This window comes from Nelumbo lutea, chromosome 7 (assembly GCF_056320005.1).
Source record: "Nelumbo lutea isolate HS-2025 chromosome 7, American lotus-T2T, whole genome shotgun sequence".
NCBI lineage: Eukaryota > Viridiplantae > Streptophyta > Magnoliopsida > Proteales > Nelumbonaceae > Nelumbo > Nelumbo lutea.
Window position 1 is genome coordinate 30,614,540 of NC_142690.1, and position 27,605 is coordinate 30,642,144.

Below are 27,605 nucleotides of genomic sequence, written 5' to 3' on the forward strand. Positions count from 1 at the left end.
ATAATTACTAAAAATACAATAAATATAAATTTTTAGTGAATATAAATATATATTAAAATTTTAAAATTATTATTAATAAATATCAATTTTTTGAAAGTTACTTTCTCGAATTATTAATTGATATAAGTGAAATAATGTATTATTATTATTATTATTACATTAATAATTTCAATTATTATTATGTTTTTTAATATCTATTAAAAACATTTTTTTGAAAGTTATTACCTATTTTTGTTATTTGAAAGCTTCAATACCTCTAAATTATTTAATCTATTTTTATTTATTCCAATAATATTTAAAGAGATTCAAATTGTTTATATTTTATTTTCTTATTATCAAATATTATTAAATTTATGATAATTATTAAGGTTATGTAATAAACTTGAAAAAAAAATATATTAAAAGTAGAAAATAATTATAACATTATTCATAACATTCATATTAATAATAATTTAATATTTTACAAAATTAATAATGAATTATGCAATAATAGTACAATTATAATTTTATGGATTATTAAATTCTATAAATAATTAATATTTCAAGAATTTATATAACAATGTTTTTTAAATAACTAAATAATATTGTAAATAACTAATTAGTTATATAAATTAATAACTATAGAAAATAACTATCAACAAAAGTATATTTATTAGTAACAACTTTACAATAATAGTGTATCTTCATTATATATACATATATAATATAATTAATATTTATTTTATATTTAGTAATTATTTATTGTTTTTATAAATATTCTTTCAATAATTATTTATAAATATATTTTTATTTTGTTATTTAATAAAAAATGATCAATAATTATTGAGTAATTATATATTTTTTATAATTTATAGATTAATACTTATTAGAGATTAAACTATTGTTTGAGATTACACTATTTATTGACTAATTTAGTATATTTTTAGTATTTATTATATTTTGTAATTATTGTATTTTTATGATATATCTATTATATTTTCATTATAAACTTATTTTCAATGATTGTGTATGTTTGTTATAAATTATCGATAATTATTGGAGATTAAACTATTATTATTTTTAGAGATTATACTATAAATTTAGTTGAAATTAGGAGTGCTCAATGATTGCTTCAGTTCAGTTGCATGTTGTTTTGCCAACCAAATTGATCTGGTCAAATAACATTTTTGAAATTAAAATTTTCTTAAAACTACATTTTCATAAAATAACATTTTTCAAATTAAAAGATATAAAGTATTTAAAAATTTATTTAAAATACATTAAAAAATTATTAAAAATTATTAGAAGATTTTAGAAAATTTAGGAAAATTGATTACATATTGATCAAAGATGGAGACCATCCTAGGTGGAGAACTTATGCCAACGTATCTCTTAGATTCTAGGAATTTAAATGACTGATATGCCCTTTCTGTTCTATGGAGAACATTGGTGGTGCCAAAAGGTGTGACGTAGGAGTGAGTAAAAAAAGTTGAAAAATCGAGTTGACCGAAATTAAACAAAAAAAATGATTAATCGAATCAATGGGATGGATGTTTTAAAAAAATTGAAAGTATCAGTTCAGTTTCGATTAATCAATAAAAAAAAAAAATCGATGATTAACTGAACCGACCGATATAGATGAAAAAACGAAACGTAAACGGCATTCCGGAGAAAGTCGAAAGCCACTAACGACTTTCAGGAATCCACAGAAAAACGAAATAATAAGATCAAATAATAAAGAAAAAGACGGGTAAGTAAAACAAATGAGTTCGGAAGATTTCTATTCCCTACAAGTTGGAGCTACGGGAGGTCACATCGTCAGTCCCCTGTCCCTCCCAATAATAATCAACTAATTTTCTTTTTTTCTATGGGTTTTTGGACTGCCCCTTTTTTCTAAAGTTCAAAATTAACGGAGTCCCGGGCTTTAACGGCAGTGTGAACTTAACAAAATCAGGGGTAATAGGATAGAAGAACAACTTTTTAGGTTTTAATATCAATAAAAATAATATATTAAAAAAAAAATAAAAAATAGGTTAATTTAAAAAAATAAAAAATTTACCGCCCAGTCAGGAACATAAAAATTTACCTCCAACGGCACTGTACTCTTTTATAAATTTCGATTTTTTATACCCTGCAAAATGATATTTCTGTCAACTCCACTGGCCCACACCCACATTAGCCCAACGTCCTGTCATATTATGAAAATATCCGAAATACCCCTGACACCCAATTGTCTATCGGCCCTCCATAGAAAACCCAGAAATGCCCCTCATTTAATATCCCGCCGCGATTAATCTCTCTCCTCCCAACGTCCTTCGTTTGAAAAAGACGACAGTTTCCCAACGGTGTTAGTCTTCTTTCCCCTCCCAACTTCCTTCTTCCTTTCTTCTGTTCACCGGCGTGTTTGTTTGAAGTTGACGAAAATCTACTTTTACTCACTATTTTATACCCAATATCCGAAGACCAAACCTTTTCATTCGGGCAGTGGAAGAGAAGGTAAGATTCTAACATGATTTCTTTCCTCGCACTATGTCATTTTTATCTGTAAATCCCGCATTTCCCTTCATTTTTTTATCTTTATTTTGATCTCGTTTGAAGCATTCGAACAACCAAGTTGTTCACACAATATAAGATTCTAACTCTCTTTGTTTCTTCCTTCGCTGTCATTCTTTCCATTTTCTCCCTTTTGTTATCTTTATTATTCCATGTAACTGAGAAACGGCAAGAACTTTTTCCCCAGTTTTCCAAGTTATTAATGAAACTAATATCATTTTTGTTATCACTTTTTACATGTTCTTAGAATTTTTTTTTTTTTTATTGTTTTGTTTTGTAGTTTCAAATTGAGGAACCCTATGAGGTCCAAGTATCCTTACTTGATATCTTGAGGCAAACTGTGGCTACTTACCACCTCCCACCTCCAAGATTTACCCTAAATACTTTGAGCAACAAATTTTATAAAGTGGTTATTGTGACTGCGTGGGGCGATGTAAGAAGCTTCTATGGGGACACAACCGATGCTCCCGATGTATCCATTGAAATGGCTGCCTGAGTCATCATCCAATATCTACGATCACACCGCCGGATCAACATAAGGGATGCAAACTTTGATGCCATGAAAGAGTACCAACGTATTTGCCTTGAACGGGAGGCTGAACTAGAGGACGTGAGGACAGCATATCTAGCATTGAGACGTGAGTTTTTGCAATTGCGCGACGAGGCGGAACGCTTGTAGAGTATCAGTACACGAAATGATGGAAGCGGTCACCATTAATGAGATCGGGCTGTGTCTAAATGACCGGATGTTTATGCCGGATCAAACATTTTGCCTGTAATCTGTTTATGTAAACTTGTTTTTGTAAAAGTACTTTCTTTCATAAACTCCTTTCATAAATCTCCCATGTCCGCATTTACCATATTTTTATTTGATTAATCTTTATTTGTCATGTTAATACGTTTATCCACTTCTACCATAAATGATTTGTCTTCCCACGACTTAACAACAAGTCAACAACAACGAAATCAAAATTAGTGTTTGGTGGATTATTTAATGCACATACCGAGATGGATTGACTCAATGTTCGTTATAATGCATGTGCCGAGGGCCTCAGGGACCGGACCACCCAAACCTTGGGCCCATTTGGTTTTGGATGCGGGTGGACGCGTATGATAGGTGTGAATATGTGGTTTAGTACTGTTGCATTTTTCAGCTTAGTGTAGTCCACATTTGGTGGATTATTTTGTGCACTTAACGAGATGAAATGACTAGTGGTCATTACAGTTTTTGTGTCAGGGGCCTCGAGTACCCGATCATTCGAAGCTCGGGTCCATTTGCCTTTGGATGTGGAAGGACGCGGCTGATAGGTGTGGATGAGTGGTTTGCATGGGATTAGTACCTTATAGAGTATGTGTCAGGGGGCCTCAGGGATCGGACCACCCGAACCCCGGGTCCATTTGCCTTTGGACACGGGCTGACACGACCATTAGGTATGGATGTGTGGTTTGCATGGGATCAGTACCGTTGTGTGTTTCAACCTAGTGTGAATGCACATACTGGGAAGGAATGACCCAATAGTCAGCATAGTGCTTGTGCCAGGGGCATCAGCGACCCAACCATCCAAAGCCCAAGCCCATTTATCTTCGGACGCACGCCACCGCGGCCGATAGGTGTCAAAGTGTGGTTCGCGTGATACTAGTACCGATTTGTGTTTCATCCTAGTGTGGATGCACGTATTGGAATGGAATGACCCAATGGTCAATGTAGTGCTTGTTTCGAGGGAATCGCACACTCGGCCATCCGAAGATCGGGCCCATTGGCCTTCGGACTCAGCCAGACATGGCCGATAGGTGTGGAAGTGTGGTTTGCATTATAGCAGCATTGATGTATGTTTTATCCTAGTGCGGATGCACATACCAGAATGGAAAGACCCAATGATCAACGTAGTGCTTGTGTCGAGGACCTCGGGCACCCGACCATTCAAAAGCCAGCGCCATTTGCCTTTGGACGTAGGCAGACGAGGCTAATAGATGTTGAATTTTGGTTTGCATGGCAGTAGTATTGTCATGTGCTTCAGTCTATAGTCCATACTTGGTGGATTATTTTTTGCACATACCGGAATGGAATGACCCAATGGTCAATGTAGCTATTGTGTTGGGGGCCTCGGGCACCCAACCATCTGAAGCCCGGGCCCATTTGTCTTCGGACACGTGTGGACATGGCCGATAGGTGTCAAAGTGTGGTCTGCGTGATACCAATACCGATTTGTGTTTCATCCAAGTGTCGATGCACATATCGGAATGGAATGACCAAATGGTTAGTGTAGTGCTTGTGTCGGGGTGTCAGCCACTAGCCATCCGAAGCTCGAGCCCATTTGCCTTCGAACGCGGACAGAGCGGCTGATAGGTGAAGAATTATGGTTTGCATGGCAATAATTTGTTGTGTGTGTTGGACAGTTTTGTATGCCCTTAGCTTCAATCAAGATGATATGCTTTATGAGTTTATTGTAAATGAATAAAAGTGCATATTTGATTCATGTTCTCTTGTTATGTTTCTGTGTAATACCCTTAAACTGGACACTTAATGAGACTCATGTTAGCTTAGAATGTTCACAGCCAGTGGGTTGGTCTGAGGAGACCTATCCTGACAAGGCTGACACTATGATGCCACCAAGTCGGTTGGGGTGGCCTATCTCAGCTACCAAGGTGAGACCCTAGGCACATACAGTGTAGGATTAATTGAATCTTTGAACTAGACCAGATTTTTCGTATTGCCCTAAACCTTGGAGATTGATGGGCAAAACTGGAATGTTACACCTGACCCCTAGACTCGATTATGATACTACACTAGGTGTCAGATTGGCCTGTCTTTGATATACCACTCAGTGAGATCCTTAGTGGGGGTCAAAACCTGGGTATGTTGGGACAGTCTGAGAATTCATCTGAGTGGGTGATCATAGTGACAGGATCAGCCCCTTTTTCGGACAAAGGTAATGATCGGGGATGCACTCTCACTAATGGAAACCAAGACTACCGGCAACCGATTTCAATCGTTGATATTTGTTTTGCAAAATATATTTTATATGAGATATAAAAGTATATATATATATATATATATGCTTTCTAAAAGATTTGCAAAAGGTTTTAATTCCTGGGATCCATATAAGCAGAAAGTGCAACACTGTTCCTTACAGTCGAGGGAGAGGTCCTCTCTTGTCGGGCAGTGTATAATCATTATGGGTTGAGAGGTTAAGTGTAAGACCATTGAGGATAATACCTGATGTGCTAATTTTGCATCTGCCCACAGTCCCTGGGTGTTACAAGGTGGATTGGCGCAGGGACCACTTAGGGTAAGTGTTGGGCCCATAGAGACCATGAGATGGTTTTCAAGGGGTGCACTGTCCATAACAGTGTATTCGGCCAGGCCTTGTGACAAAGGCTGGGCCGAACCCATGTGGTTGATGTGTAGATCAATGTTTGGGTCCCACGCATACAAGGAAGCCCAACTGGGCAGCAGTTTGGAAGGCTAAGTGAATACATAACCTTAAATGGGCCTTAAGCTCGAACTGGGCTAATTTGATTAGTCACTTAAAGGGGCGAATTCTGAGATGGATCAGGTGATAGGATTGGGCCCAGACCCTATCCACTTAGAGAGTCCAAGATCTAAATAAGATTTAGATCTGGAAGCCTCCTTATTAGATTAGGAGATGCCTGATCTAATCTGTAGATAAGATAAGGGTTATCCCTTATCACTTAAAGGGACTTCTAATCTAGATATGATTTGGGTTCGCAACTCCTAATGGGATTAGGAACGGATCCTTTTGAGATTATAAAAGGAGGAGGGGGCGGCAGCCTTTAGACATGCAACCAACACACTCTTGTCTTCAGAGCTGAGATTACAAGAAGAGAGAATTCTGCACCCTGCAAACACTCTCTTGCCCCCTCCTTCCTGTAGCCGCCGCCTCAAGCAGTTCGATCTCCAGTTCTTGGGAGAAATTAAGATTTGATCTTCATACCAATCTTTTGGAGAAAAGATTGGTTGGAGTTGTATTCACAAGCCAACCAGTTGATTCTTGCGAAGGGTCAAGTTCTTTTGGAAGAATACTGTTGATTTTGCTCCACCCTGCACTGCGCCATCTTCAGTGGGAGCAGATTTTGGATCCTTCCTTGGGCGTGAACACCTCCATTGGGAGATACTGCTTCTCTGTATCAGGTATTATCCCTCCTTACTCCTTTTGGTTCAGATCTGATTCAGTTTATGGTTCAAGAATGATCATTGAAAATATGATTTTCTAAATAGGGAATGCGATTCCCAGTTGAAGGGAGAGAAGATTTTTTGAAATTCGCCACCTTATTCCGCAATCTTTGGGCGTCCATCTAATGGATATCCTACCCCTTCAATGGTATCAGAGCCATGTTCAAATCTTGAACCATTCTGTTTCAGATCTGAACTTGTGCAAATAGGCAGAAGGCGTTGTACCCAATTTGCGCAGATATGGGTTTTGGGAAATTTGTTCCCAAAATTGATGGGCAATAATCTGAAATTAATTTTATATAAATCTGATTATTGTTTAGAATAGTTCTTTATGATTTTTTTGGTTTATGGGTTGTTCGTACAAGAGGAGATCGAATTCTTTGCGTAGGGAGAACTGCAAGATTTGCAGTTTCTTGAATTTATTTATTACATTTGGTCTATAAATAATTTTTTTAGACTCAATGTATAGGCATTTTATCTGATGTAATTATTAATAGAAATAGGATTTCTATTTATTTTTATTTTTGGATCAAAGATGGCAATGCAAAAAGGGAGATTTCGCAGATGGGACATTCGCTATCTGCGATTTGCAGTTTATGAAACTGCAAGTTGTTGTCTAACCTCTGTTTTGCAAGATGGATTGTGCGAATAGCCCTGTTTAACTGATTCTTGATTTTCTTTTATCAGTTATTTAATTTTAGATTATTTTTTTGAATTAAAGATCAAACCCTAGACCCATTCGAACCAAGATTGGTTCAAACTGTTTGGACCAAATCTAGGGTTTAGTCAAGGCTGAAAGTCAACCCTATTTTTCCCACTAATGGGCCTGAGGATTGATATTTAATTAAATGGTTAATTCGGCCCAACCTGTAAAGGCCCAATTTTAAATAGGTAAAACTACCAAAAGCTCACTTCAAAGGATAAAGCTATATGGGCCGAATTGGGTAACCCTAATTCAGCCCATATACCTAGATAATATTAATGGTTAATATTATGGATTTATAACGGACTTCCAATGGGCCTTATAGATAATTAATTGATTGGATCAGTTTATCCCTGCATGAGATGTATGGATGTGTGATGTGCTGCGTACATGGGGCATAAGTGCTTGGTCCATGCTCATTCGATAGTGGCTCTTACGCACACCATGGTTGAATGCACATCATTGCCATGGTGTCCCTTTTGATCATTGGATGACCTCCCTCAGTGGTAGGCCCCACACCTCATCAAGAGGTTACGTGCGGAACCCTAGCCGATTTAAGGCCCACCGAAATCTGACTTTATAAAAGTCAGTGGGAGCCACTTTGGTTTGACCTAAATCAACCTAGGGCGTAATAATTGTTCCCTCCAGCTAATATGAGTGCAAGTGATAGGGAAATTCATATGATGAACTCTCTAAAGGCCTTCCATTATTAGCATAAGGATGGATCCTTCAGTAATGAGGAAACACCAAAAAATGGGCTATCCATTTGCTGTTGGGCTTGTCTAAGTGTTTCATAAGATGATAGGGGCGTCATAGACCGATGTGGGAAGGCTTCACCAGAAAATGGGAACTCTCTCACGGTACCTTGGCGTTCATGAATATGATGGGTAAGCATTCACTGGACAGAAAGGTTTACCTGAAAATGACTATGAATCTTGTCTGACAGAGGCCAAAGGAAAACTCATATGATGAGTGAATGTGATCCTTCACAGAAAGGTGGTGGGGTTATGCAGCTGAAACAGTTGGCTCCATGCACCCTATGTGATTTTCCACATTTCCAGAGACAACCCGTAGTCTCCATCCCTGAGAAATGGGGGAAATCTCAGAGATGAATAAATGGAAATGGATCATAGATTAAAATCCATATCTATGAAATGAACATGAATCAAATTAGGTTGTGGACTGATGTTTGCTCTTTTATCAGAAAATGGTAAAACGGATCATTTGCAAAGCTTCTTGATGACAACAAGCTTAAGGGCCCAAACTATGCTGACTTGTACAGAAACCTTATGTTGGTCCTAGCTTTTGAAAAGTTGGACAAAGTGGCAAAGAATCCTGCGTCGGACCGTCCGGGCGATAGGGCTTTTGAGGCCCGAAAGAGAGACTATCAGGAATGGGAGATGAACAACTCCATTGCCCGGTGTTACATCATTGCCTCCTTGGACAACCCAATACAGAGGCAGGTCAATCAGATCGAACTTGCCAAGGACATATTGGACAATTTCAGGACAATGTATGAAGAGCAGAATCGTTCTACTCGACCAAGGGCCAACAAGTTCACGACCATTGTCTTCGGATGATGGGATACATCAACGAACTGGAAGCTCTTGGATCTGGGCTAGACCTTGCCACCCAGATAGATGCCATCCTTAATTCTTTGCCTCCTTCCTTTAATCCGTTCATCATGAACTATAACATGAACAAGCTGAATGTTAGCTTGCAAGAGCTCAACAATATGTTGCAAAGAGCTGAAGAACTGATTAGAAAGGATGAGCCTGTAGCTATGCTTGTTGAAACCAGCAAGACAGGCAAGAGAAAGAGGAAGGCAAAGAAGCCTCAGAAGAAAGCCACTAAGGGTAAGAAGCAGAAGAAAGACAAAGCATCATATGCCAGTCACTTCTGCAAGAAGACAGGCCACTAGAAAAGGAACTGTCCTGCCTACCTGGAATCCAAGAAAGGTAATTTCAAAACTTTCGTTATAGAAACCAATTTATTGGTAGCTTCTGCGTCCTGGTGTATTGACTCCGGGGCTTCAACTCATCCGTGTAACTCACTGCAGGGGTTCAAGGTAAGCAGAAGGCTGAGTGATGGAGAAGTCACACTGTACTTGGGGACTACTACAACTGTTGCAGCCGTGGCCATAGGAACCGTGGAGTTAATTTTTAGAGAATGAATAATTGTATTGAAAGATTGTCTTTATGTACAAAATTTAAGGAGAAATTTGATTTCTGTCTCAAAACTGTGTGCAGATGGTTATTCTGTCTTCTTTACTAATACGATTATTATTAAAAGAAATAATAGATTCATCGCATACGGGGAACTAGAAAAGGGTCTCTATGTTCTACATCCTTCTCTAGAAACTAACATAACAGAAACTACGTCGGCTGAAATTCCCAAGAAGAGAGCCCGTGATATAGTTAATCCCACGTGTCTGTGGCATTACCGACTTTGCCACATCGGTGTTGACCGAATCACAAGGTTGGTAAAGGATGGTCCTCTAGATTTTCTAACTGTAGAAGATCTTCCCACCTGTGAGCCTTGCCTACAAGGCAAGATGATGAAACGGCCATTTAACGATAAACCTGAAAGATGTATAGGCACATTTGACCTAATACATACTGATGTATGTGGTCCCCTGAGTGTTAGGACACGAAATCAACACGTGTATTTCATCACCTTCATAGATGATTTCTCACGATATGGTTATGTGTATCTAATGAAACACAAGTCTGAATCCTTTGAAAAGTTCAAAGAGTTTAGATAAGAGGTCGAGAAACAGTTAGGGAGAGAAATTAAGGCCCTTCGATCAGATCGAGGTGGAGAGTATCTCTCTGACGAATTCAGGGACTACTTAAAGGACAATGGGATAGTATCACAATTAGCGCCTCCTGCTACACCACAACTTAACGGTGTTTCAGAGAGGAGGAATTGGATCTTATTGGATATGGTCCAGTCGCTTCTCATACACTAAGAGTTACCCAGATCCTTTTGGGGTTACGCATTTGAGACTACGACTTACGTGCTAAATTGAGTTCCAACCAAATCGGTTCCGAATACTCCATATGAACTTTGGACCGGAAAGAAACCAAGTGTCAAACACTTGAAGATTTGGGGTTGTCCAGCACACGTTAAAAGAACGAGTGTAGACAAGTTGGAATCCAAAACCAGTCGTTGCCTGTTTGTAGGCTACCCAAAAGGCTCTGTAGGTTACCTATTCTATGACCTAAGTGAGCAGAAAGTGTTCTGCAGTCGAAATGCACAATTCTTGGAGACCGATTACATCCTGGACACCCATCGTCAGGAAATTGTTCTTGATGAGGAGAGCTCAGGAGCAATGGGAGATGTCCCACAAGTTCCAAGTAGTGACCAACCTAGAAGATCCACTCGGGTATCCAGGCCACCAGTTCGTTATGGTTATGACCAGGATAGTTACCTGGTGGAAACCTTGACTAGTGAGGAGGATCTCGTGACTTACGCGGAAGTTATGTTGGACATAAATTCCCAGAAGTGGGTGGAGGCCATGAGAGCAGAGATGGACTCCATGGAGACCAATGGAGTCTGGACTCTAGTAAATCCACCCTCTGGGGTAAAAGCAATCGGCTGCAAATGGATTTACAAGAGGAAGAAGGGCCCCGATGGTAGGATTGAGACCTTCAAAGCTCGTCTGGTGGCAAAAGGGCACATTCAGAAAGAGGGCATCGATTATGAGGAAACCTTTTTGCCTGTGGCAATGCTTAAATCCATTAGGACCCTGCTAGCTGTAGCAGCATATCATGATTATGAGATTTGGCAGATGGATGTCAAAATTGCATTCCTGAATTGAGATCTTACTGAAGATATCTATATGCAGCAACTGCAAGGCTTTATTGCTGTGGGTCAGGAAAACATGGTATGTAAACTCATTAGATCCATTTATGGACTTAAGCAAGCTTTAGAAGTTGGAACATCCATTTTGACTCTATTGTCAAATCATTTGACTTCGAGCAGAATCCGGATGAACCCTGTGTTTACAAGAAGTACAGTGGAGATAAGGTTACCTTCTTGGTTCTGTATGTAGATGACATTCTACTCATTGGGAATGATGTAGGAATGTTAAATACGGTGAAAGTATGGCTCTCACAGCAATTCTCCATGAAAGATCTTGGAGAAGCCTCTTATATACTGGGTCTTCGACTCTATAGAGATAGGTCGAAGCGGATAATAGGATTATACCAATCTGCCTACATTGACAAAATAGTCAAAAGATACAGAATGGAAAACTCCAAGAAAGGAAATGTTTCTTTTAGGCACGTAGTCACTCTCTCTAAGAAGATGTCTCCCAAGACTTCTGAGGAGATTGATGGCATGAAAGACGTTCCCTATGCCTCTACCGTAGGGAGCATCATGTATGCTATGTTGTGCCCTCGTCCTGACATTACTCAAGCAGTGAGTGTAGTAAGCAGATTTCAGGCCAACCCAGGGCAGGAGCACTGGACTGCTGTGAAAAACATACTTAAGTACATTCGAAAGACAAAAGAGTTTTGTCTAGTATTCGATGGTAACTCACTACAGATCCAAGGGTATACAGATGCCTATTTCCAGTCGGATCCAGATGATAGAGAGTCTACATCTGAATATGTTTTCACGATAGGATCGTGTGCTGTTTGTTGGAAAAGCAACAAACAGGGGTCCACTGCAGACTCCTCGACCAAGGCCGAGTACATTGCCACAAGTGAGGCTGCCAAAGAAGCCGTGTGGATGAAAAAGTTCGTTCACGAGTTGGGAGTAGTTTTGTCTAGCACATCACCCATCCCATTGTTGTGTGACAACAATGGAGCCATTGCTCAGGCTAAGGAGCCACGAGCCCACTCGAAGTCGAAGCACATCGAGAGGAAATACCATGTACTAAGGGAGATTGTTGGTAGAGGGGACATCCTGATTCAGAGGGTAGCATCAGCGGAAAATGTAGAAAACCCATTGACAAAGCCACTATCACAGAAAGTGTTTGAGAAACACGGGAAAGCATGGGACTCCGGCTAGTACCTGATTGGACCTAAGTGCAAGTGGGAGCAGTTGGACAGTTTTGTATGCCCTTAGCTTCAATCAAGATGATGTGCTTTATGAGTTTATTGTAAATGAATAAAAGTGCATATTTGATTCATGTTCCCTTGGCATGTTTTTGTGTAATACCCTTAAACTAGACACTTAATGAGACTCGTGTTAGTTTAGAATGTTCACAGCCAGTGGGTCAGTCTGGGGAGACCTATCCTGACAAGGCTGACACTGTGGTGCCACCAAGTCGGTTGGGGTGGCCTGTCTCAGCTGCCAGGGTGACACCCTAGGCACATATAGTGTTGGATTAATTGAATCTTTGAACTGGACCAGATTTTCAGTGTTGCCTTGGACCTTGGAGATTGATGGGCAAAACTAGAATGTTACACCTGATCCCTAGACTCGATTATGATACTGCACTAGGTGTCGGATTGGCCTGTCTTTGATATACCACTCAGTGAGAGCCTTAGCAGGGGTCAAAACCTGGGTATGTTGGGACAGTCTGATAATTCATATGAGTGGGTGATCGTAGTGACAAGATCAGCCCCTTTGTCAAACAAAGGTAATGATCGGGGATTCACTCTCACTAATGGAAACCAAGACTACCGGCAGCCGATTTCAATCGTTGAGATTTGTTTTGCAAAATATATTTTATATGAGATATAAAAGTATATATATTATGGTTTTTAAAATGTTTGCAAAAGGTTTTAATTCCCGGGATCCATATAAACAGAGAGTGCAACACTGTTCCTTGCAGCCGAGGGAGAGGTCATCTCTTGTCGGGCAGTGTATGATCATTATGGACTGAGAGGCTAAGTGTAAGACCATTGAGGATATTACCTGATGGGCTAATCTTGCATCTGTCCACAGTCCCTGGGTGTTACAAGGTGGCTTGGCCCAGGGACCACTTAGGGTAAGTGTTGGGCCCATAGAGGCCATGAGATGGTTTTCAAGGGTGCACTGTCCATAACAGTGTATTCGGCTAGGCCTTGTAATAAAGGCTGGGTCGAACCCATGTGGCTGATGTGTAGATCAATGTTTGGGTCCCACGGCATACAAGGAAGCCCAACTGGGTAGCAGTTTGAAAGGCTAAGTGAATATATAACCTTAAATGGGCCTTAAGCCCATTTCGAACTGGGCTAATTTGATTAGTCACTTAAAGGGGCGAATTCTGATATGGATCAGCTGATAGGATTGGGCCCAGACCCTATCCACTTAAAGAGTCCAAGATCTAAATAAGATTTAGATCTGGAAGCCTCCTTATTAGATTAGGAGATGGCTGATCTAATCTGTAGATAAGATAAGGGTTATCCCTTATCACTTACAAGAAGAGAGAATTTTGTACCCTGCAAACACTCTCTTGCCGCCTCCTTCTTGCAACCGTCACCTCTAGCAGTTCAATCTCCAGTTCTTGGGAGAAATCAAGATTTGATCTTGATACCAATCTTTTGGAGAAAAGATTGGTTGGAGTTGTATTCACAAGCCATCCAGTTGATTCTTGCAAAGGGTCAAGTTCTTTTAGAAGAACACTGTTGATTTTGCTCCACCCTGCATTGTGCCATTTTCAGTGGGAGTAGATTTTGGATCCTTCCTTGGGCGTGAACACCACCATTGGGAGATACTGTTTCTCTGTATCGGGTATTATCCCTCCCTACTCCTTTTGGTTCAGATCTGGTTCAGTTTATGGTTCTAGAATAATCCATAAAAATATGATTTTCTAAATAGGGAATGCGATTCCCAGTTAAAGGGAGAGAAAAATTTTTGAAATTCGCCCCCTTATTCCGCAATTTTTGGGCATCCATCTAATGGATATCCTATCCCTTCAGTGTGTTTCAACCTAGTGTGGATGCAAATACCGAAATGGAATGACCGAATGGTCAGTGTAGTGCTTGTGTCAGGGAAGTCGTCCACCTGATCTTCTGAAGCCCGGGCCCATTTACATTCGAGCGCGGCCGATAGGTGTCAAAGTGTAGTTTGCTTGACATTAGTATTGTTATGTGTTTCATCGTAGTGTAGTCCACACTTGGTGGACTATTTTTTGCACATATCAGAATGGAATGACCTAATGATCAACGTAGTGCTTGTGTTGGGAGCCTTGGGCACCCGACCATCCGAATCCCAGGCCCATTTGCCTTCAAATGCGATCGGACGCGACCGATATGTGTGGAAGTGTGGTTTGCATGACAATAGTATTGTTTGTGTGATTCAGCCTAGTGTAGACCACACTTAGTGGACTATTGTTTGCACATACTAGAATGGAATGCCCTAATGGTCAGTGTAGTGCTTGTGTTAGGGCCTCGAGCACCCAGCCATCCGAAACCCGGGCCCATTTGCCTTTGGACGCGGACAGACGCGGTTGATAAGTGTCAAAGTGTGGTTTGCATTGCAGCAGTATTGTTGTGTTTCAGCCAAGTGTGGATATACATACCAAAATGGAATGACCAAATGATTAACGTACTACTTGTGTCAAGGGCATCGGCCACTGGCCATCTGAAGCCCGAGCCCATTAGCCTTCAGACCCAGGCGGACAAGGCCGATAGGTGTGGAAGTGTGGTTTGCATTATAATAGTATTGTGTGTGTTTCATCCTAGTGTGGATTAACATACCGGAATGGAATTACCCAATGGTTAGCACATTGTTGGAGGAGTGGGCCACCCAGCCATCTGAAGCCCAGGCCCATTTGCCTTAGGACGTTGTTGGATGCGGCCGATAGGTGTCGAAGTGTGGTTTGCATGACATCAGTATTTTTGTGTGTTTCAGCCTATTGTAGTCCACACTTGGTGGACTATTTTTTGCACATACAGAATTAAATGACCCAATGGTCTACCTAGTGCTTGTGTCAGGGGCCTTGGGCACCCAACCATTAGAAGCCCGGGCCAATTTGCCTTTGGACGCGGTCAGATGCAGCCGATAGTTGTCGAAATGTGGTTTGCGAGATATCAATACCGATTTGTGTTTCATCCTAGTGTGGATGCGCATACCGGATTCGAATAACCCAATGGTCAGTCTATTTCTTGTTTCAGGGAACTCGGGCACCCGACCATCCAAAGCCCAGGTCCATTTGCCTTCAGACGCAAGAGGATGCGACCGATAGGTGTGGAAGTATGGTTTTCATTACCACATTATTGTTGTGTGTTTCAACCTAGTGTAGTCCACATTTAGTGGATTATTTTTTGCACATACCAGAGTGGAATGACACAGTAGTTAGCGTAATGCTTGTATCGGGGGCCTTGGGCACTTGGCCATCTAAAGCCTGGGCCCATTTTCCTTCAGACGTGAGCAGGCATGGCCGATAGATGTGGAAGTTTGGTTTGCATTACAACAATATTGTTGTGTGTTTTAGCCTAGTGTGTATGCATACACTAGAATGGAATGACCCAATAGTCAGCATATTGCCTATGTCAGGGGCCTTGGGCACCTGGTCATCTGAAGCTCGGGCCCATTTGCCTTCGGACGCGGTCGGACACGACTGATAGGTGTGAAAGTGTGGTTTGCATTACAACATTATTTTTGTGTGTTTCAACCTAGTGTAGTCCACACTTGGTGGATTATTTTATGCACATACCAGAGTGGAATGACCCAATGGTTAGCGTAGTGCTTGTGTCCGGGACATCAGCCACCCGGCCATCCAAAGCCTGGGCCCATTTGCCTTTGGACGTGGGCGAACGTGGCTGATATGTGTCGTACTGTGGTTTGTGTGACATTAATATTATTGTGTGTTTCAGCCTAGTGTAGTCTACACTTGGTGGACTATTTTTTGTACATACTAGAATGGAATGACTCAATAGTCAGCGCAGTGCTTGTGTCAGGGGCATCAGCTACCCGACCATTTAAATCCAGGCCCATTTACCTTAGGACACTGTCGACGCGGCTGATAAATGTCAAAGTGTGGTTTGTATGACATCAGTATTGTTGTGTGTTTCAGCCTAGTGTAGTCCATACTTGGTGGACTATTTTTTCCACATACCATAATGAAATGATAGGCCTCAGGCACCCTACCTGCATCCAAAGGTGAATGGGCCTGGGATTTGGATGGTTGGGTGGTTGAGGCCCTAGACACAGGCACTACATTGACCATTGGGTCATTCCATTCCGATATGTGCATCCACACTAGGCTAAAACACACAATAATGTTGCTATAATGAAAAACACACTTCCACATCTATCGACTGGGTCCACCCGCATCTGGAGGGAAATGGGCTCGGGCTTTGGATGGCCAGGTGGCCGATGCCCTCGACACAAGCATTGCGTTGATCATTGGGTCATTCCGTTCTAGTATGTGCATCCACAATAGGATGAAACACAAATCGGTATTGGTATAACGCAAACCACACTTCAACACCTATCTGACGTGTCCACTAGCGTCCGAAGGCAAATGGGCCTGGGATGGCCAGGTGCCCGAGGCCCCCGACACATGCACTACACTGACCATTGGGTCATTCTATTCTGGTATGTGCAAAAAAATAATCCACCAAGTGTGGACTACACTAGACTGAAACACACAACAATACTGTTGTAATGCAAACCACACTTCCACACCTATCGTCCAAGTTCGCCTGCATCCGAAGGCGAATGGGCTCGGGCTTCAGATGGCATGGTGCCCGAGGCCCCGAACACAGGCACTACTACACTGACCATTGGGTCATTCCATTCTAGTATGTGCATCCACACTAGGATGAAACACAAATCGGTATTGGTGTCACGCAAACCACACTTCGACACCTATTGACCGCGTCCGTGCACGTCCGAAGACAAATGGACCCGGGCTATGGATTGTCTGGTGCCCGAGGCCCCTGACACAAGCACTATACTAACAATTGGCTCATTCCATCTCAGTATGTGCATCCACACCAAGCTGAAACACACAACGGTATTGATCCCATGCAAACCACACATCCACAACTAATGGATGCGTCAGATCGTGTCTAAAGGCAAATGGGCCCAGGGTTCGGGTGGTCCGACCTTGAGCCCCCCCAACACATGCTCTATAATGACCATTGGTTGATTCCATCTCAGTGTGTGCACAAAATAATCCACCAAATGTGCACTACACTAGGTTGAAACACACAACAATACTGATTCCATGCAAACCACCCATCCACACCTATCGGCCACGTCTATCCACATCCGAAGGCAAATATGCCTAGGCTTCGAATGGCCGGGTGCCTGAGGCCCCTGACCCGAGCACTATAATGACCACTAGGTCATTTCATCTCGTTAAGTGCACAAAATAATCCACTAAATGTGGACTACACTAAGCTAAAAAACACAACAATACTAAACCATGCTTCCACACCTATTGGTTGCGTCTGCCCGCATCCTACTAAAAATGGGCCCGGGGTTCACATGGTCAGGACCCCAAGGACTTCGGGACATGCACTATAAGGAATGTTAGGCCAGAGCATCTCAATATGTGCACAAAATAATCCATCTGATGTGAACCACACTAGGCTGAAACACAACAATATTGTTGTCATGCGAACCATAATTCCAAACCTATCGGACGCGTCCACCCACATTCGAAGGTCATCGAGGCCGGATATAGGTTGATCCAGTATGTGAGACCTACGACACATGCACTATAATGAACATTGAGTCAGTCCGTCTCAGTACATGCATAGAGCAATCCACAAAGGTGAACTGCACTAGGCTTGTAAATTCTTTAAAACAATCGAATTATTGTGTCCTTCGTAATCAAGTTGAAGGGGAGATTCACCAGGTAATGCCAGAGATTGTTTGTGATCTTTTGTGGTGTTGGGAACTTAAGGGACAGTCTAATGTCACAAGGAGAGTGAGTGTATGGTCTTCCACCCAGATGCGGTGTTAAGTACAATTTGTGTTGAAAGGAATAACATAATTTCACAAAACAAAAATAGTGAAGTGGATCAATTTAGTGCCTATATGTTTGGAAGGCTAATATCTTGGAATGTTGATGTGAAAGGACGTCGGCCAAGTTGGGAACTATTATCAAACTATTAGGTGTATTGTACAAAGTTACCCTTAACATACTCCAAAATGTGGATCTTATTGCCATTAGATGAGGCTGGAAAAATCTCAAACTCCATGTATTCTTATGGTGTTGTATTTCTTTCCAAAATGCGGATTTTATTTCATCTATAATACAAGCTGAGTTATATGCCATTATTTCAGGCCTTATCAGAAATCTCCCAATGATAAAGTTGTTCAAGCACTCCAACATAAAATGCAATAAGAATATGCCATGTTTCCCTATTCATGCAAATGGATTTTTTTTATTTTTTATTTTGTGTAGGAGCAATATTGTTGGTTTCAAAATACGGTGACATCTCTTTTGTTTATGTGAATAGAAAGTTTAACAGTTCAGTGTTGGAGGTATCCCAACTAAATAAATTCCATTGTCTACCATATTTATTTTTGATCACTATGGGAAACCAAAAATGGAAGAATATGTTATGTTGGCTTGAGTTCTAATATAAAGCACCTTAAAAAAAAAAACAAAAATACACTTAAACGAGAACGTTTATGAAGTTTACACGGTTGACATCCTTATTCCTTGTAAAGCTGCTCAAATTTCTGTCTACCTAATGCTATGCACTTTAACTGAAACTATATTCAGTTTAATGGGCAGACATGCGTAGAGCGGCTTGGAAGCTCTTTTGGCAACATCACATTGGTTTCGTTGTTTCTCTGACTGTTAGCAATGCTCCTCCATCAACCCATACTTTTTGAAGCATAAATGATTAACCCTCAAACTTGGACTACTCCTTGGAATTTATTGCAAGTCGAAAGTGTTCCAACATCTGTCTACTCTCCATCATCTTCCCTCCTTCCGGGCAAATCAGTAATTGATGATTGGATTTATTCCATATTGATTAGGTTTTTGATGAAGATGCTAATCAAAAAGAAGAAGATAAATTTATGGTTATGCTTTGCAAAGTGGGGATATGATAAACTGATAGAAGTTGGGGAGAGAGAAATACACACCAAGAAAAAAAAATGCATAGTAAATGCTTCTATACCATCTGCATCAAGCTTTCATGGGATGCAAAGACTTTTGGTTATTAATGTCTCTGATCAATTACTCGTCCTAGACCAACAAATACACCGATGGATGAGATCAAATAAAGAAAATGGATCACATGAACTATATAATAAGAATAGGTGAATTGACGATAAACAAGATATATAGTGAGTAGCATTCCCGCACTTGATGTATGGGTATTCTACCTTAGTTTACCCTGAAGTAGTTGAACACCGACCAACAAAGAAAATGGATCACATGGAGCACACGAAATGTGCATGAGTTTGGATTAATGGAAAACAAAAACATTAGATCGTATACATAATAATGATTATACGCACCGATGAGAAATCAAACGTCTTTGGCATAGACAGACAATCCATATACTTGATAACAAGAACACCATAATCGTCTCTACCTTCCTGGCAGGTTCATAAGGCCACCCACCAATGCCACTAATAGCATCGCTGAGAATCGTCTTGTAAATTTGATGCTATGTTGTGGTAAAAAAAAAAAAAAAACATTGTTAGGATACCAATTTAGAGATGCAACATTACGAGACTTATCTAACGTTAAGGATGCATACCATTTTGTCTGCAAACGCCTTGTAGACCGCCCCATGGATAGAGCTATACGAGAGAAACCTCTTCTGTATCAGATCAATGACAAGTAGTTGCCAGTGATATTGATCATTAATGGGCATGAAGATTTTCTGCACGCGCTTCTTTGCACATGGTTCTAACCATGGTTTCAGCTTCTCGAGCATCCCATTCATTGCAAATCCCTGAATAGAGGAAACCAAAAAATGATAGGAATCAAGTCAATTCAATAAGACTATTTCATGCAAGCAGTGTTGCATTTGCAAAAAGGGTATTTCACCTAAGACACTTCAGGCACGTACAAAACTTTCACGGAATTGTGACTCCGTGTCTGCAATAGGTTGTCGTACACATCTATAACCTACACACGATAATGATAATGTATAAACAAACAATCAATAACCAATTACAAATGCATAATTCAGAAAAAATGGTAATTACCTCATCAGACAACCAACCATTCATCTTAAAAGGGAGAGGAGGTTTGCTTCACTTAATAAACAATTTTCGTTCTTAAGCACATTCGCGTCCCTACAAAAAAAAAAAATACAAAAAGATGTTCAACATTCTTACAAAGGATGGTCAGTGGACTCGATGCATAAATGTTGTTATGTTATGTGAACCAATAAAACATTCTTACTTCCGAATCTCCTTGTGCAAGAAACTATGCACCAATTGCAAATCATCTGCCGCCATTCTGTCTTTTTGAGCAAATGTTGCCCATGTTGATGGCCCACCTTCCACCACATATGAGAATGCAGAAGATCATGAGTAACCAATAAATATTTAAGGTTGAATGAAACATACATTACATAGTCACGTCATAATCCATACCAACTCATTGGTGCGAGCTGCAATGGCAAATTCCTTAGCCACCTTACCAACATCACCAGGGGGCCAGAAAGGGGAAACAACAACACTACCAGGAAAGCGTTCACGCTTTCCCACGTTGTGGCCCCTTCTATAAACATTCTTCACCCATGACCGAGGTGAAACTATCTCACACGAAGGAGGAATGCTATCTATAGTATCAGGTGAGGTAAAGGAATCATCCTCCAGTATTGATGCCTCTCCGACACACACATTTTTACCAGGTACAACTGGAGATGTGTGCACAGGCAAGCCATCAGGATTGATGCCACTTGCTATCAATATCCCACGTAGTTGTTCAACCTCTGCCCGTAGTTGACCAACTTCAGCTTCATAGTAATCTGCTCGGGATGCTTTCAAACTAAGCTGCTCAAACTCAATCAATTCGACACAGCGTGCACACACACCTTACATCATCAAGATCACAACAACATCACAGCACCGACTTAGACATTTAAAGCAAAAATACTAATTTCAAACAAAATCCTATTAAATTCCATGTACAACGTCCTGGAACGATATGAAATAGTGTCGGCACTGTGCCCTGAGATTCGCTCATCTTCGGCGGGCACAACAACAATGAGGAGTGGGGCCTACATTCCAACATATTTAGTAATATTTAATTTCAATGAAAATGTGAATTATATAATCAAAATGAATGATGCATACTTACACGGTTGTATGGATCACAAAATGAAGTTTGCATCTCTCCATCGTCGTCGTCAGGTAATGTCGGAGCACTAGCAAGTAGATCCAACTCATAATTAGCAGGGGATAGGGAATCAAACACCTACATATATAAGTTGTTGAAAAGCTAAGTGGTAGTTTTGTAACTTTCCTTTATGTTTTTGTCTTTTATATTAGGTGGGTTGTCTTTGGGAGTTGGAATCTGAGGGATCCCTTTCTAATATCTTGGAATGCCCCTTGGAGGAGGAAGCTGGTTTCGGAATATGTCAATGGAGAAAAAAATCAAATGTATTCTGATTAAATGGCTGTAGCAAGAGATCTGGACTTATAAAAGGAGATTCGGATAATTCAATTAGGTGGCTAGCACTGATCATGGCAGTGGGCCATGGGCGATATCACACTTTTTGATTGGAGCAAAGGATATCCTTCTCAACCTAAATGCACAAGTGTTGTTAACAGGAATGCCTTATTTAGTGATAGCTCCCTCCCTATTCTATTTATAAAGAGACTATTTTAGGATCCATCCATTCTTTGGTGGTGATATCGGTAGCCTCTTTCATAGGAAGTTCAACACTGAAGCAGGTGTAGATACTTGGGGAGGTTAACACTACAGCTGGTGTTCACAGGTGGGTAGATACTTAGGGAGTTTAACACTAAAACTGTTGTTCACGAGGATAACTCCCTTCCTAATTTATTTATAGGGAGATTGTTTTGGATCCACCCATTCTTTGGTGGTGATATATGTACCCTCCTTAGAGAGTTCAACACAGAAGCTGGTGTTCACAGGTGGGTGGATACTAAGGGAGTTTAACATTGAACCTCCTGTTCACAGGGATAACTCCCTTCCTACTTTATTTCTAGGGAGAGTGTTTTAGGATCCACCCATTCTTTGGTGGTGATATCTGTACCAACCTTCTTAGGGAGTTCAACATTGAAGCTGGTGTTCATAAGTGGAGTGGATACTTAGGGAGTTTAGCACTGAATCTCCTGTTCACAGGGATGCCTTTTTTAGTGATAGTTCCCTTCCTACTTTATTTCTAGGGAGACTATTTTAGGATTCACCCATTCTTTCGGTGGTAATATTTGTAGTCTCCTTCTTAGAGAGTTCAACACTGAAGCTGAGGTGGATACTTGGGTAGTTTAACACTGAAGATGGAGTTCACAAGTGGGGTGGATACTTAGGGAGTTTAACACTAAAGATGGAGTGGATACTTAGGGAGTTTAACAGTGAAACTGCTGGAGTTCAAAGTAATAACTCCTTTCCTACTTTATTTCTAGGGAGACTATTTTAGGATCCACCCATTCTTTGGTGGTGATATCTGTAGTCTCCTTCATAGGGAGTTCAACACTGAAACTGGTGTAGATACTTGGGGAGGTTAACACTGCAGCTGGTGTTCACAAGTAGGGTGGATACTTAGGGAGTTTAACACTGAAGCTGCTATTCACGGGGATAACTCCCTTCATAATTTATTTATGGGGAGACTGTTTTAAGATCCATCCATTCTTTGGTGGTGATATATGTACCCTCTTTCTTAGGGAGTTCAACATAGAAACTGGTGTTCACAGGTGGGGTGGATACTAAGGAAGTTTAACACTGGACTTGTTGTTCATAGGGATAACTCCCTTCCTACTTTATTTCTAGGGAGATTGTTTTAGGATCCACCCATTCTTTGGTAGTGATATTTGTACCCTCCTTCTTAGGATGTTCAATACAGAAGCTGGTGTTCACAGGTAAGGTGGATACTAAGGGAGTTTAACACTGAACCTGTTGTTCACAGGGATAACTCCCTTCCTACTTTATTTCTAGGGAGATTGTTTTAGAATCCACCCATTCTTTGTTGGTGATATCTGTACCCACCTTCTCAGGGAATTCAACATTGAAGCTGGTGTTCATAGGTGGGATGGATATTTAGGGAGTTTAACACTAAAGCTACTGCTCACAAGGTTGCCTTATTTAGTGATTCTTTATTTCTACGAAGCATGTTTTAGGATTGTTTGTAAAATTCACCCATTCTATGGGTGGTGATATTTGTAGCCTCCTTCTTAGCTCTAATGAAAGTTGCCTTTTCCTATCAAAAAGACTCCTTTATGTGACTTGAACTCTGATACATTTGGTAACAGACCTCAATAAGCTAATTATGAACTAAACCAGAACTTAAAGTGGAGTTTTCATATTCTTCTCTTCTTCTTTTTTATTTTTACCACCACACTTCTGTTGCTCCAGCATAAATGATGTAAATAGCTAGATTATTAATAATGAAATGATGTGAAGTGAGAGAATAAATCATATACTAACCGTTCCAATAGTTATTTTCCAAATTAACTCTATCCTATTGAAGTTGTCGTTGTGCCCCATTTTGCCCCACCTCATCAGCTGTGATCTAGAAATGGGTTTTGATGGTCTAAACACTATATTATGCTCAAACAACCGTGGCTGCAAAAGAATTACATTCCATTAGAGATACCAATAGTAAATTATTTTCTTCCACTAAACCAGAACCAATAAATAACAATCAAGAAATTGTTGAGTCACATGTACACACCATCGTAGCAGCAAAACAACCAAATATTGTGCTTGAAAAGGACCTTTGGCCATCGTTCATAGGAATGCTCGCGCAATCAACAATGCGATTAAGGCCATGTACAATGAATTGATGCACACACCGTGCACATGAATAGTGAAATATGTGTGCCAGATCATTGATGTAACTAGCCCACACAAGGCTCATATGAGGCCTCCCCTGTGGAAATAACATCGAGCCAAATAGGTGCAAGAGAACCAACTTCGCCACATCTTCAATCGACTCATTTGACTTCTCATGCACTATACTAAAGACCTTTTCTTCTACTGTACTCAAGAGCAGTTGTGAGGATGAATCATCAGTCAGTCCAAACAAACGATTAATAAACTCTGGAACTGGTAGGGAGGTATTCACGATCACAGGACGCCCAACTAACCTTAGTCCCAATATTAGCACAATGTCCCGATCAGTGGATGGTACATACACACCACTTAGGTTGAATGTAGTGGTCTCTGAGTCCCACTGTTGTACCATCTCCATGATAACTGCCTTGTCAAAGGTGCTTGGTGGGATGGAAAGTAGCTGTCCAAATCGGGTGCCATTAAGAGTTTCGTAGTGCTCTATCCTTAACGGTAATTCTAAAATAAATTCACTGAAGCGTTTTGGTGAGCATCTGGTGCAAACTCCTTTTTCTGCCATTGGTTTCAAATTGTTTACCTTCAACAAATTGTAAATATAAACAAAAAATTTGTCATCAGAAAACAAAAAAAAAAAAAAACATGCATAAATGTAAGAAACATGGAGTCAGAGTGGATGGGGTTTGAATGCGAGTGTGGTTACAGGATACTCAATGGAATGTTGGGTTGGTTGTATCAGATACAATAATTCAGACAAAAAGCAATGGTTACAACAACTAATTTTTCCGATTTAAAGTTACAAGCGAGTAAGAGCAATTTCGTCCAGCAACAAAATATGTTAAAGCATCAACTCTTTCATCCAAGAACAAGATATTACCCATTTGTTTAACATTCAAAGACGAACTTTAAGTAGCAAGTTTGATTTAAATACCTTCTTTCACTGTAGTTCGGGGAAGAACACGAAGTTCACCTTCACCTCTCCGTCTGTGCAACGAGTGAATGTTGACGAACTACCAAAAAATCCGAGATGACGATCGCCGGTGATCAGAATAAATGAAGAACTTTAGGTTCGTCGGTGGGAGGAACGAAAGTGAATAGGGACTATTTACCGAATAACTATTTGGGTAGTTGGGTTGGTTGTGTGGTAAATACGTCAGGAAAGAGAAAACGCGGGAGAAAACTTAAAGTGGGGCATTTCTGGGTCAAACAAACGTCGGTGAACGGAAGAAAGGAAGACGGAAGTTGGGAGGGGAGAGAAGACAAACGCCGTTGGGAGAGATAAGATTAACCGCGGTGGGATGTTATGTGTATTCCTGGGTTCTCTTCAAACGAACGCCAGTGGCAGCCCCCACTTACGGAAACTGTTGTCTTTTTCAAACGAAGGACGTTGGGAGGAGAGAGATTAACCGTGGCGGGATATTAAATGATGGGCATTTCTGGGTTTTCCATGAAGGGTCGATAGTCAATTGGATGTCAGGGGTATTTCGGGTATTTTTATAATATGACAGGACGTTGGGCTGACGTGGGTGTGGGCCAAGTTGACGGAAATATCACGTTGCAGGGTATAAAAAATCGAAATTATAAAGGAGTATAGTGATGTTGGAGGTAAGTTTTTATGCCCCTCGCTGTCATTCCCCCTTTTTTAAAATAAGCAAAAATACTATTCATCATCTTATTGCCATTTGTTCATTAGAGCCATAGTCCACCGCTGCCCGCCACTGCCTTCAGCCACCTCTACCTCTGCCTCCGGCAACATTGTCGAAGGTGGCAGGAGGTAGCGTTGGTGGTCATTCCTCTATCCGTCACCACCGCTGATAAGAATAAAAATTATCATATTTTTATCCCTAAACATTTAGTCTTTTATACGTAATTAGTACTTAATTTGATTCATTATGATTGTATTTTGATTTAGGGCATGATAGAAGGCGTTAAGAGAAAAACAAGGCTAATCGGGTAATTTTACACAATTTCAGCGTCGCGTAGTAATCTGGGCATAATTCTCCCATCCGGACTTCAATTGAGATGATTCAAGATGCATTGGAAATATAAGGAAAAACTCTACAACTTTCATGTTTTGAGTTTTGATAGATTTGGACTGCATCAAAGTCAAAATTGAGCCCGAAGTCTAAGCAAATTTGTAGAAAAGCCCAACTCGCAGTAGAAGCCCAATTCACAAAGAAGCCTTGCAGCAGCCCAATTCATTGAAGAAGCCCAATACGAATACAAGAATAAACAAACTACAAAGAGTCCTATCAGATTTAATTTTCTGATGTAATTCTAGAAAGATAAAGAAGATTGAGATTACGAGATAAGAGATAGGATAGGATTAGATCTAAACTAATCATTAGGAATTAGGACTTTCTATTTTTTGAGAAATAACTCCAAAAAGGAGTTGGAAACAGTCCCTCCTCCTAAAGCTATATAAAGGGGGGGGGGGGGGGGGGGGCACCAGGCATCAATCAATCAAGGGAGCAAGGAGAAATCCTCTAAGAGAGCTTCAGCCTCCAAGGAAGCAGTTAGCAACCAAGGAGGAGAAGAAAGGCGGCGAAGAGGAGAATTGAAGATTCAAGGGTGAGGAATTTCCCTCAATCAACTTCTATTATAGAGTTTTTTTCTCCAAACTTTACTCTCTGTTATTATTCAATTTCACTTATGTTTAATCTAAATTTTATCGTTGGAATGATTCTTTTCATTAATAAAATGAGTAGCTAAATTTCTTGATCTAGGATTTGGATGTAGTCTTTAGATTTGCCTATGGTAGATTTTGTTTAATTGATTTGGTCGTTGATTGTTGGGATTTATCTTTTATCTTAGGGCTTAATGCTAATAATTAATTGGCCATTAATTACTTGAATTAAGGTATTGTGTGAAGTAGCGAGAGTGGAAGCATAATACTAGTTCATTGAGATAATTGACCTAGGGTATGTGTTGCTTAGAGATAAAAACACTCATTTTATGATTGTTAAACTAATTTTCATTGATCTTAATGGGTTTGTATTTATTTCCCGTGATCACGAGAGTAGACATGCGGTTAGTATAAACACATGTGTTGTATCTTGAGAGAGAACTTTATATAATTTGGAGAAATCTGATCATAAATTCCTACAACAATAAACCAATATAAGAAAACATAAGTATGTCATAGGTAATCATTTGATGAAACCCGAATCCTAGGCTTTTTATAATATTCTGAATTAAACCTACTTACTTGCGTTATCATTTCTTTAATTTGGTTTGAGAATTGAATTTCTAATTTCTAAATAATAGAGAAATCTTAAAATTTGGTACTTGACAACACTTTCCCTGTGGAATCGACACTTTATTCACAC

The 27,605-nt window shown here is 40.3% G+C and overlaps 1 protein-coding gene and 1 long non-coding RNA gene across 3 annotated transcripts; one reads left to right on the forward strand and one right to left on the reverse strand.

Moving 5' to 3' along the window:
• The first annotated feature begins 2,290 nt into the window (after positions 1-2,290).
• On the forward strand, positions 2,291-3,428 carry LOC148845953 (uncharacterized). Its single transcript, XR_016102539.1, has 2 exons — positions 2,291-2,475; positions 2,813-3,428. It is a non-coding gene; the product is annotated as an uncharacterized LOC148845953 (long non-coding RNA).
• Positions 3,429-18,837: 15,409 nt separating this feature from the next.
• LOC148845954 (uncharacterized) lies at positions 18,838-25,627 on the reverse strand. 2 transcript variants are annotated; one of them, XR_016101915.1, is made up of 13 exons: positions 25,208-25,581; positions 24,576-24,856; positions 24,161-24,465; positions 23,914-24,051; positions 21,604-21,670; positions 20,895-21,523; positions 20,701-20,797; positions 20,502-20,591; positions 20,341-20,421; positions 20,048-20,245; positions 19,803-19,954; positions 19,425-19,527; positions 18,838-19,332 (listed from the first exon to the last, which is right to left on the reverse strand). XR_016101915.1 is itself a non-coding variant. In XM_088953440.1 (12 exons), exons 2-4 carry the CDS (start codon positions 24,836-24,838, stop codon positions 21,653-21,655), a joined length of 834 nt encoding a protein of 277 aa, XP_088809566.1. In that variant the 5' UTR covers positions 24,839-24,856; positions 25,208-25,627; the 3' UTR covers positions 18,838-19,332; positions 19,425-19,527; positions 19,803-19,954; positions 20,048-20,245; positions 20,341-20,421; positions 20,502-20,591; positions 20,701-20,797; positions 20,895-21,523; positions 21,604-21,652. The 2 variants fall into 2 exon arrangements, 1 of the variants encoding a protein (XP_088809566.1); XM_088953440.1 differs by having other exon boundaries at positions 24,161-24,856; positions 25,208-25,627.
• Positions 25,628-27,605: the final 1,978 nt, after the last annotated feature.

Excerpts from the sequence above, each read along its gene's own strand:
- LOC148845954 (XM_088953440.1), bottom strand. The coding sequence starts at position 24,838 with ATGGCAGAAAAAGGAGTTTGCACCAGATGCTCACCAAAACGCTTCAGT. Across the intron at positions 24,052-24,160 it reads GTTGTTTTGCTGCTACGATG|CCACGGTTGTTTGAGCATAA; the intron begins GTGTGTACATGT and ends ATTCTTTTGCAG.